Source organism: Cherax quadricarinatus, chromosome 5, assembly GCF_038502225.1.
Source record: "Cherax quadricarinatus isolate ZL_2023a chromosome 5, ASM3850222v1, whole genome shotgun sequence".
Classification (NCBI taxonomy): Eukaryota; Metazoa; Arthropoda; class Malacostraca; order Decapoda; family Parastacidae; genus Cherax; species Cherax quadricarinatus.
Window position 1 is genome coordinate 5,685,334 of NC_091296.1, and position 12,168 is coordinate 5,697,501.

A 12,168-nucleotide genomic window follows, 5' to 3' on the forward strand; every position below is an offset into this window, starting at 1 on the left:
ATGTTAGTGTTGAACTACTGTGATCTCCATCTCCTTGAGACATAATTTACCCTCAGTACTCAGCCACTAGACCTGCTTAGCATGAACCAGTATTATTATTACTATAATCATGCTAAGTGCTAAACTTAAAAGAGCCATACAGCACTGCTGTGGGTCAGTAGGCCTACTGCAACAGGCCTACTGGCCCACTAATTCTAATATTACTACTACAACTACAGCTGCTGCTTCTTCTACCGCTCCCTTTTTCTTCCTCTTTTAAACTTCTGGTATTCTTTGCTCTTTCTTGTTTAATCATGACTTGGCAATGGTCCAGGAAATTCCAAACTGTTGCCTTAACCTTCTGTTCATGTATATTTTTGTGTGAAAATTATGAAACATTTCAAACCATGCTAATTTTTTTTTTTTAGATATTTTACATTAATAAAAAAGTTTTCCACAGACCCCGTATACCAAGCTATCACAGTTTTTGTGTTTTATCTTCGGATCTTTAATACTGAAATATCGCTCTAAGGAGAACTGGTTCCTTGATGCTGGTTTGGGACTCCTGATCCAAGAATTAGACCTAGAGTCCCTTTCGTTAGATTAAGTCTGAATGCCTTCCATTCCCCCCTCCCCCATTCCTCATTGCTATTTGACCCCTACAAGTTTAGTGCTCCTCCATGAATGTAATACAGTAATTATATAATAGCCCAAAATATATGCTTTGATTTAGCTAAATTATACAAACATTACATGCAGTCTTAGGAACTTTTACACTTAGTGTTTGCTCTGTTTTTGGAACAGCAGCTGGGGGTTACTCAACAAGGCAAAGTGGCAAGTTGTGCGATGGCATGCAAGAGCTGCGGAATGAGATCAGGGCATTACAAGACACCATCCAGTTGATCTATTCTGCAGTGAGGGAACAGCAAGGCCTGGCTCAGTACACGCAGGACATCCTCTCCCAGGTTGCTGAGAAGCTGCAGGTCCCTGCTGTCAGGACCAACATTACTCCAGCCTCTGTTACTGATGATGGCAATAAGGTGGGCAATACAGATGAAGAGGACGTGGAGGGAGAGCTAGCAGCCACCACGGTTTCTCCATAGACTGTTTCACAGTACTTGCCACCCCTGCTGACCTGTTACATTATTGTTGTTAAAGTATGTATATGTCTGTGTGTGTAAGACAGAGTGAACGAGCTTGTTTCTGTGTGTGTGTATCTGCAAAGCCTGGTGTGAGGCAGACCACGAACAAAAAAGTATGCATTATTCGGTTTACAAACTGGCATTTTATTTCTAACGTGAAATGCACGGTCTTTTAGAATTAAGTAAGGTTCACTTGATGAGTATAAATGGCCTTTCACACATGACCATGAAATACGTCAATTAGTAGCCTTTAGGGTAAGATGTGAAAACTATGTCTAAGATGACATGAGCTGGTGGTGGTGAACACAGTTTCCACCATCGCTAATATCTTAGCTATAACTTAGGGCATTCTGTGCAATACAAGTTGAATTAAATTCACAAATATACCATTGATTCCACCTTTGTTTTTATATACACATTCTCTTTACCATTAATATTTCATCAAGGAAAGAACATGTTTTATAATTAGTGTGACAATATTTTTCAAAACAAAGTACGGGCGTAATTATTATTATTATAATCAAAAAGAAGCGCTAAGCCACAAGGACTATACAGCTGTACGGGCGTAAGATATACAGAAGTAACATGTTTACTCAACATAAGTATGGTTCATTGACCATGCACTATGACCCCTTTGGGATTAACTCTTGCCCAAGACATAATAATAATTGGTACCTTCTAAAATAATCTGTATATAAACTGAACTTAAAAAATTATAAGCACTTTGGTTGTGTGTACAGTATCCTTTGACAAGTCAGCTTTATATTAATGCAGTCAGAATAATTTATTTACACCTCATATGTAATTATATGGAGCCTATTATAAAAAATTTAATACAATAAATATAAAACTTGGTAAAAAATTGCAAGAATAGGACTGAATATGAAATTGTTAATACAGTTGCTCTTTGCTGATGACACTGTGCTCTTGGGAGATTCTGAAGAGAAGTTGCAGAAATTGGTGGATGAATTTGGTAGGGTGTGTAAAAGAAGAAAATTAAAAGTGAATACAGGAAAGAGTAAAGTTATGAAGATAACAAAAATATTAGGTGATGAAAGATTGGATATCAGATTGGAGGGAGAGAGTATGGAGGAAGTGAATGTATTCAGATATTTGGGAGTGGACGTGTCAGCGGATGGGTCTATGAAGGATGAGGTGAATCATAGAATTGATGAGGGGAAAAGGGCGAGTGGTGCACTTACGAGTCTGTGGAGACAAAGAACTTTGTCCTTGGAGGCAAAGAGGGGAATGTATGAGAGTATAGTTTTACCAACACTCTTATATGGGTGTGAAGCATGGGTGATGAATGTTGCAGCGAGGAGAAGGCTGGAGGCAGTGGAGATGTCATGTCTGAGGGCAATGTGTGGTGTGAATATAATGCAGAGAATTCGTAGTTTGGAAGTTAGGAGGAGGTGCGGGATTACCAAAACTGTTGTCCAGAGGGCTGAGGAAGGGTTGTTGAGGTGGTTCGGACATATAGAGAGAATGGAGCGAAACAGAATGACTTCAAGAGTGTATCAGTCTGTAGTGGAAGGAAGGCGGGGTAGGGGTCGGCCTAGGAAAGGTTGGAGGGAGGGAGTAAAGGAGGTTTTGTGTGCGAGGGGCTTGGACTTCCAGCAGGCGTGCGTGAGCGTGTTTGATAGGAGTGAATGGAGACGAATGGTTTTTAATACTTGACGTGCTGTTGGAGTGTGAGCAAGGTAACATTTGTGAAGGGGTTCAGGGAAACCGGCAGGCCGGACTTGAGTCCTGGAGATTGGAAGTACAGTGCCTGCACTCTGAAGGAGGGGTGTTAATGTTGCAGTTTAAAAACTGTAGTGTAAAGTACCCTTCTGGCAAGACAGTGATGGAGTGAATGATGGTGAAAGTTTTTCTTTTTCGGGCCACCCTGCCTTGGTGGGAATCGGCCAGTGTGATAATAAAAAATAAATAATAATAATACAGTATGACAGTTCCTGTACATATATAATAACTGTTATATTTATCACTTTCCTGCTTGAAATTCATAATGAAAATAAGTAGAATCATCCCTCGTGTAATAAAGATGTGAGCCACAAAAATCTGGTTTTAGGCATGCAGTAATGTTTTTAATACCAGAAGACAAGCCCTAGTAAATCTGGGCAAGCAATCAGGTACATTTATAAGAAAATACTGTATCTGTACAGTACTTAGTTTTCAGTCTGATGTGTCAATCATTGGATTTAAATGCACTTGCTTTCACATATTAATCTACAATTATATACCTGTGACAGGTTTCAAATAGTTTTTCTAATTTCTCAGCCAGGCCTCTGGCTAGACTTCCTCAGTAATGACATCAGCCAGGCTACTGTTTTCTGCAGCTTGCAAGCTCCTATATGCATTTCATAGAATTGCCACATGGTGGTAAATCTCCAAGATATTGTTAGTTGGTTGAGGGTTTTATGTTATGTATGTCCCCAAATGTATCCATACATTACATTAATTGAAGTTGTTGAATGTCATAGGACAAGGGATAGCTGTAGCACTAAGAAGAGCTCATGATAGAAAATATGATACAACTCTAAGAATGTTTACTATAATTTGAATTAGTAATATTGTATCTCAGTATCATATAGTCGTCTCCAACTACCTGGAACATACCTGAAACTGGTTTCAAGGTTCCTTTTACCCCTCACAGCCCAACCTAAGACCAGAGAGCCTTGACTGCCTAGTCATGCAGGCTGTTGCTGCTGGTAGCCCACAGGCCCATTTAGCTGTTACAACTTGGCTTATGAGGCCAGTGATGCTATGTTGTTTAGATTTAACTGTTAGCACATCACCTGTTTCCCACCAAGGCAGGGTGGCCCATAAAAGAAAAATTTTCACCATCATTCACTTCATCACTGTCTTGCCAGAGGTGCGCTTACACTACAGTTATAAAACTGCAACATTAACACCCCTCCTTCAGAGTGCAGGTACTGTACTTCCAATCTCTAGGACTCGAGTCCAGCCTGCCGGTTTCCTTTGATCCCTTCATAAATATTACCCTGCTCACATTCCCACAGCATGACAAGTTCTAAAAACTATTTGTCTCCATTCGCTCCTATTTAACATGCTCACCCATGCTTGCTGGAAGTCCAAGCCCCTCGCACAAAAAACTTCCTTAAATCTCTCCCTCCAACCTTTCCTAAGCCAACCTCTACCCCACCTTCCCTCCACTACAAATTTATACACTCTCGAAGTCATTCTATTTTGGTCTATCCTCCCTACATGTCCAAACCACCTCAACGACCCCCGAAACCCCCTGGATAATAGTTTAGGCAATCCTGCACCTCCTCCTAATTTCCAAACTATGAATTCTCTGCATTATATTCACACCACACATTGCCCTCAGATACGACATCTCCACTGCCTCCAGCCTCCTCGTTGCAACATTCACCACCCATGCTTTGCACCCATATAAGAGCATTGGTATAACTATACTCTCATACATTCCCCTCTTTGCTTCCATAGATAAAGTTCTTTGTCTCCACAGACACCTCAGTGCACCACTCACCTTTTTCCCCTCATCAATTCTGTGATTCACCTCATCTTTCATAGACCCATCTACTGACACGGCCACTCCTAAATATCTGAATACATTCACCTCCTACATACTCTCTCCCTCCAATCCTCTTCAAGGGGGGCTCCTTGGCGTGGTGAAGAGGCTCTTGGTCTGAGGAATTAGCCCTGTCGGTCTTCTTCCTCAGACCGAACCTAATTACCCCCCATTCTCCCCTCCCCTATCCCATCCTCCCCTTTTTCCATTCCTCCTCCTCCTCCTCACCCCTCCCTTTTGCCCTTCCTCTTTTTAGCCTTCGTGATTTCTCCCACAGGCGCGCTAGTTCCTAGGTAGGGGAAAGGACACCGGGGTCGATCCCATTCCGTTGAGGTTTCTTGGCGGTGGCGTAGTTTGCCGTGGAATCTGGATTGCCTAGGGATGTCCCGATCCCTCTCCGGTATCCCGGAGTAGCTTTGGGTGTCTTTTGGGCGACGGGTGTATCTCTGGAAGCCACCTTTCGGATTCCGGGGGTGGTGGCTGAAGGAGGTATGCTTTGTGGCGGATTAAAGTAAAGGTTGGATGCGAGAAGTGGGTCATAATAAGCGTGTATGCACCTGGAGAAGAGAGGAATGCAGAGGAGAGAGAGAGATTTTGGGAGATGTTAAGTGAATGTATAGGAGCCTTTGAACCAAGTGAGAGAGTAATTGTGGTAGGGGACTTGAATGCTAAAGTAGGAGAAACTTTTAGAGAGGGTGTGGTAGGTAAGTTTGGGGTGCCAGGTGTAAATGATAATGGGAGCCCTTTGATTGAACTTTGTATAGAAAGGGGTTTAGTTATAGGTAATACATATTTTAAGAAAAAGAGGATAAATAAGTATACACGATATGATGTAGGGCGAAATGACAGTAGTTTGTTGGATTATGTATTGGTAGATAAAAGACTGTTGAGTAGACTTCAGGATGTACATGTTTATAGAGGGGCCACAGATATATCAGATCACTTTCTAGTTGTAGCTACACTGAGAGTAAAAGGTAGATGGGATACAAGGAGAATAGAAGCATCAGGGAAGAGAGAGGTGAAGGTTTATAAACTAAAAGAGGAGGCAGTTAGGGTAAGATATAAACAGCTATTGGAGGATAGATGGGCTAATGAGAGCATAGGCAATGGGGTCGAAGAGGTATGGGGTAGGTTTAAAAATGTAGTGTTAGAGTGTTCAGCAGAAGTTTGTGGTTACAGGAAAGTGGGTGCAGGAGGGAAGAGGAGCGATTGGTGGAATGATGATGTAAAGAGAGTAGTAAGGGAGAAAAAGTTAGCATATGAGAAGTTTTTACAAAGTAGAAGTGATGCAAGGAGGGAAGAGTATATGGAGAAAAAGAGAGAAGTTAAGAGAGTGGTGAAGCAATGTAAAAAGAGAGCAAATGAGAGAGTGGGTGAGATGTTATCAACAAATTTTGTTGAAAATAAGAAAAAGTTTTGGAGTGAGATTAACAAGTTAAGAAAGCCTAGAGAACAAATGGATTTGTCAGTTAAAAATAGGAGAGGAGAGTTATTAAATGGAGAGGTAGAGGTATTGGGAAGATGGAAGGAATATTTTGAGGAATTGTTAAATGTTGATGAAGATAGGGAAGCTGTGATTTCGTGTATAGGGCAAGGAGGAATAACATCTTGTAGGAGTGAGGAAGAGCCAGTTGTGAGTGTGGGGGAAGTTCGTGAGGCAGTAGGTAAAATGAAAGGGGGTAAGGCAGCCGGGATTGATGGGATAAAGATAGAAATGTTAAAAGCAGGTGGGGATATAGTTTTGGAGTGGTTGGTGCAATTATTTAATAAATGTATGGAAGAGGGTAAGGTACCTAGGGATTGGCAGAGAGCATGCATAGTTCCTTTGTATAAAGGCAAAGGGGATAAAAGAGAGTGCAAAAATTATAGGGGGATAAGTCTGTTGAGTGTACCTGGTAAAGTGTATGGTAGAGTTATAATTGAAAGAATTAAGAGTAAGACGGAGAATAGGATAGCAGATGAACAAGGAGGCTTTAGGAAAGGTAGGGGGTGTGTGGACCAGGTGTTTACAGTGAAACATATAAGTGAACAGTATTTAGATAAGGCTAAAGAGGTCTTTGTGGCATTTATGGATTTGGAAAAGGCGTATGACAGGGTGGATAGGGGGGCAATGTGGCAGATGTTGCAAGTGTATGGTGTAGGAGGTAGGTTACTGAAAGCAGTGAAGAGTTTTTACGAGGATAGTGAGGCTCAAGTTAGAGTATGTAGGAAAGAGGGAAATTTTTCCCAGTAAAAGTAGGCCTTAGACAAGGATGTGTGATGTCACCGTGGTTGTTTAATATATTTATAGATGGGGTTGTAAGAGAAGTAAATGCGAGGGTCTTGGCAAGAGGCGTGGAGTTAAAAGATAAAGAATCACACACAAAGTGGGAGTTGTCACAGCTGCTCTTTGCCGATGACACTGTGCTCTTGGGAGATTCTGAAGAGAAGTTGCAGAGATTGGTGGATGAATTTGGTAGGGTGTGCAAAAGAAGAAAATTAAAGGTGAATACAGGAAAGAGTAAGGTTATGAGGATAACAAAAAGATTAGGTGATGAAAGATTGAATATCAGATTGGAGGGAGAGAGTATGGAGGAGGTGAACGTATTCAGATATTTGGGAGTGGACGTGTCAGCGGATGGGTCTATGAAAGATGAGGTGAATCATAGAATTGATGAGGGAAAAAGAGTGAGTGGTGCACTTAGGAGTCTGTGGAGACAAAGAACTTTGTCCTTGGAGGCAAAGAGGGGAATGTATGAGAGTATAGTTTTACCAACGCTCTTATATGGGTGTGAAGCGTGGGTGATGAATGTTGCAGCGAGGAGAAGGCTGGAGGCAGTGGAGATGTCATGTCTGAGGGCAATGTGTGCTGTGAATATAATGCAGAGAATTCGTAGTTTGGAAGTTAGGAGGAGGTGCGGGATTACCAAAACTGTTGTCCAGAGGGCTGAGGAAGGGTTGTTGAGGTGGTTCGGACATGTAGAGAGAATGGAGCGAAACAGAATGACTTCAAGAGTGTATCAGTCTGTAGTGGAAGGAAGGCGGGGTAGGGGTCGGCCTAGGAAGGGTTGGAGGGAGGGGGTAAAGGAGGTTTTGTGTGCGAGGGGCTTGGACTTCCAGCAGGCATGCGTGAGCGTGTTTGATAGGAGTGAATGGAGACAAATGGTTTTTAATACTTGACGTGCTGTTGGAGTGTGAGCAAAGTAACATTTATGAAGGGATTCAGGGAAACCGGCAGGCCGGACTTGAGTCCTGGAGATGGGAAGTACAGTGCCTGCACTCTGAAGGAGGGGTGTTAATGTTGCAGTTTAAAAACTGTAGTGTAAAGCACCCTTCTGGCAAGACAGTGATGGAGTGAATGATGGTGAAAGTTTTTCTTTTTCGGGCCACCCTGCCTTGGTGGGAATCGGCCGGTGTGATAATAAAAAAAAAAAAATCCGGCCGCCCTCTCTTTTGTCCACCGAGGTAGCTCGGCAGATGTGAGGTTGCTATCCCGGATTGCTGGTTTACTGGCATGAAGGGTAGGGTATGGCACGGGTTCCATGCTGCATCTGCGCTACTAGCGGTGTCGAGTCCTCTTGGGCGCGGAGGGAGATTTCCGGCCCTTTCATTCCTCCTGGGAACTATTCCTCCCCGCTCCCCCCTTTTTTTTATTCTTTTTTTTGTTTTTATTTTCTTTTCTTCTTTCTTTTTTTTTCTTAAAAACAAAAAGCAAAGGAGTAACCTAACCATGGCAGCCCTAGTCCATGAAACCACTACCCCCGGGCCCCTTCTTGATACCGCACCCCATTCTGACCCTGCCTTGTGTTTAGACCACTCTTCGGACACTCCTGATGCCCCTGTACCTCTTGCTGGTGCTGTTTCCTCACCCGCTTCAGGTACCGGGGCTTCGACTGACTCCTTCGATTTGTCTGAACTCCGCTCTCCTTTGACTATGCTTCCGGCTTCTCCCTCTACGGTACGGCAATTTTCGAATCGCCCACCCATTTCATGCCGGACCAACTCCGGTCCTACTCCTAAACGCCAACGTCAATCTCCTGATGATGCTCCGTCGTTACCTTCCCATTCTACTCGGAAACGACCGACACGTCAAGCACTCCCTCTCCACGCTCAGTTTCGGACCACACAATGGACTAAATTCTTTACTTTAAGACCAACTTCTTCTTCTGCCTACCTTTCTGACCATAGTATTGCCAAAGCGCTCCTGCGTCATGTTGGCAGAGATATTTCATTTCACGCTCTCAAGAGCGGTACGCGCATCGTCACTGTCCAGAATGCTACCCAAGCTCATGATCTTTCTCTCCTTTCGAATATCGATACTACTCCTATCACTATTGAAAAACATCTTTCTCTCAATTCTTGTAGTGGTACCGTCATTCTGCCCCATACCATAGTCCAACAGAATTTCCAGTCATGTGGCAATGACATTTTTGAACAGCTGGAACTCCAGGATCTCCCAATCCTCAAAGTAGACACTTATGTCCTTCCTGCCCGGGGGCGGAGACGTTACCCTTGCAATGTGGCTCGTTTAACTTTTGACAGCCGAGAACTCCCGTCCTCTGTATATGTCGCGGGACATCGGTTACAAGTTCGAAAGGTGATACCTACACCGCAACAATGTAGAAATTGCTGGCGTTTTGGTCACCCAGCGAAATATTGCAGATCTATGGCCGAATGCCCAGTCTGTGGTGCCGACAACCATTCTAATACATCTTGCAGTCAACCTCCATCTTGCCTTAATTGTAATGAAGCTCACCCTTCGTACTCCCGCCGTTGCCAGGTCTACTTAAATGAACGTGAAATCCGTTGCCTCAAAGAGGCAGAAGGTCTCCCTTATGCTATGGCAGTTACTCATCTCCGCCTCCAAGGGAGACTACCCCGTGTTTCTTATTCTCGTGTTTCCAAACATCCCCCCACTTCTGGGGTCCCATCTTCTGCAGCCTCCTCTGTTGTTACCCCTCCCATAGCCATTACGGCATCTAATCCTTTTGCTGTCCTTGGCTCTGACGTCCCGACTACAACTCAGTCTGTTCTCACATCTTCGCGTCCTTCCTCACAAGCCCCAGTATCGACAAGACCTCGTACGACACCTAATACCAATCGCCCCTCTACTCAGAAGTCCAAAAAATCCACATTGCTCAAATCTTCTTTGCCCCTTCCTTCCCTTCTTCCACCTCCACACGTTACCTTTCCAGTCTCTGTACCTAGTTCTTCCCCTCTCTCTGGCTCTATTACAAGTGTGGAGATTCACCCTCCTCCTCGTACTATGCCTTCCACCCCCGTCCCCTCCCAAGTTTCTCCCTCTTCTGTCACCTCCCAGGTTTCTACCTCTTCTGTCCCCCCCCACACTTCATCTCCAGTCCCTTACACTTTTCCCTCCCCCTCTACTTTGGTACAGTCCATTACTGTCCCAATCTTTACTCACCCTCCTCCTCCTATCTCCAATATGGTTTCCCATACATCTTTGAATTCAGAAACACTTGAAGCCATTTCAGAATATATTGCAGAGACTAAACCTTCAATGGACACTGATTCACTTCCTGTTCCTTCTCTTCCCTCTCCTCCATCTTCACAACCCCATTCTTCGCAACGCTCCGTTCCTTCGCTACTTGAACATCTTCCAATGCCACCACACGTTGACTTTTCTAACCCCTCTAGTCCGTAGGTGCCTTTACCTACAGATTCCTGATATTTTCTTCATCGCCAATCATGGCCTATTTACAGTGGAATATCCGCGGCCTCAGGGGTAATCGGGGTGAGCTTCAGATGTTGCTTTCCAGGTTTTCCCCTGTTGGTGCTTGCTTACAAGAACCAAAATTACACTCGGCTGTTTTCCAACCTATCTCAGGCTATAATTTATTGTATTCTTCGGATCCTTTCTCAGATGGGACCTTTAATGAAAGTGCCCTTCTTCTACGCAATGATATTCCGTACTGTCAACTATTTGTCCATACCTCGCTGCATTACACTGCAGCCCGTATCCACTTGAATAAGTGGTTTACAATATGTTCTTTATATCTCTCTCCTTCTCGAGCATTTTCTATCCCAGACTTTGCCTTTCTTGTTTCATCCTTACCACCACCACTTCTGTTACTTGGTGATTTTAATGCCCACCATTTCCTCTGGGGGGAATCTCATTGTGACTCACGTGGCATTCAGTTGGAGGCTTTTCTTGCCTCTCACCCCCTCCATGTTTTAAATACGGGTACTCCCACCCATTTTGATCCTCGTACTCATACTCTCTCTTGCATCGATCTATCAGTCTGCTCTTCCTCCACTGCACTAGACTTCACCTGGTCTGTTCTACCAGACTTACATGACAGCGATCATTTTCCGATCATTCTTACTTCTCCTTCCTATTCACCACCTTCCCGTAGCCCTCGCTGGCAATTTGATCGGGCAAATTGGGATCTTTACTCACACCTCACTGCTTTTAGTGAGGTTCCTTCTTCATCCTCCATTGATGAGCTCCTACACATCTTCTCGACATCAGTTTATACCGCAGCTTCTCATTCTATACCCCAAACCTCAGGCAGGCATTCTCAGAAGTGCGTGCCTTGGTGGTCTCCTGCTTGTGCTCGTGCAGTACGTTTGAAACGTGCTGCATGGGGCAGGTACCGGTACAATAGAACCGCTGAGAGACTTGTTGATTTTAAGCAGAAGCGTGCGATCGCTCGCCGTGTCATCCGTGAAGCTAAACGCACTTGTTGGCGAGACTATGTTTCCACCATCACCTCTGCTTCTTCTATGAGTGCAGTCTGGAAAAAAGTGAGGAAATTGAGTGGTAAATACTCTCCTGACCCGGCTCCTGTTCTACGGGTCACTGGTGTTGATATAGCAAAACCTCTCGACGTTGACATTGAACTTGGCACACATCTGGTCCGTATTTCCCGAGGGCTCCATCTATGCCCCTCGTTTCTTTCCTCAAAGTCTGCCAGAGAGTTAGTACCCTTGGACTTTTCTTCTCTCGGAGAAGAACAGTATAATGTGCCTTTTACACTTCAAGAACTGGAGGCAACGCTCTCAGCTTGCCGATCATCGGCAGCTGGGCCTGATGACATTCATATTCGTATGTTACAACATTTACATCGGTCAGCCCTTGTAGTCCTCTTACACCTCTTCAATCTTATTTGGGCACAAGGAGTTCTTCCCCAGCTGTGGAAATCTGCCATTGTTCTCCCTTTCCGCAAACCGGGTACTACAGGACATGATGCCTCCCACTATCGCCCCATCGCTCTTACAAGTGCAGTTTGCAAAGTGATGGAACGCCTCGTAAATCGACGTTTAATGTGGTATTTAGAGACTCACAACAGTCTCTCCGCTAGTCAATATGGCTTTCGTAAGGGTCGTTCTACCATAGACCCCTTACTACGCTTGGATACGTATGTTCGTAATGCCTTTGCGAATAATCACTCAGTTATTGCCATATTTTTTGACCTTGAGAAGGCATATGACACAACTTGGAGGTATAATATTTTGGCCCAGGCCCATTCCTTAGGCCTCCGAGGCAAT

At 44.1% G+C, this 12,168-nt stretch overlaps 1 protein-coding gene across 5 annotated transcripts in view; it reads left to right on the forward strand.

The window, feature by feature from the left end:
- Positions 1–1,519, forward strand: part of LOC128684938 (hemicentin-2) — a 152,341-nt gene extending 150,822 nt beyond the window's left edge. For 4 of the 5 annotated variants that reach the window (XM_053771306.2, XM_070099488.1, XM_053771307.2 and 1 more), the window contains one exon: positions 784–1,519. In XM_053771306.2, coding sequence (XP_053627281.1) covers positions 784–1,082 — 299 coding nt within the window. In that variant the 3' untranslated portion in view covers positions 1,083–1,519. The remainder of the gene's footprint in view (positions 1–783) is intronic. The other variant, XM_053771305.2, reaches the window with a different exon arrangement.
- The last annotated feature ends 10,649 nt before the right edge of the window (positions 1,520–12,168 follow it).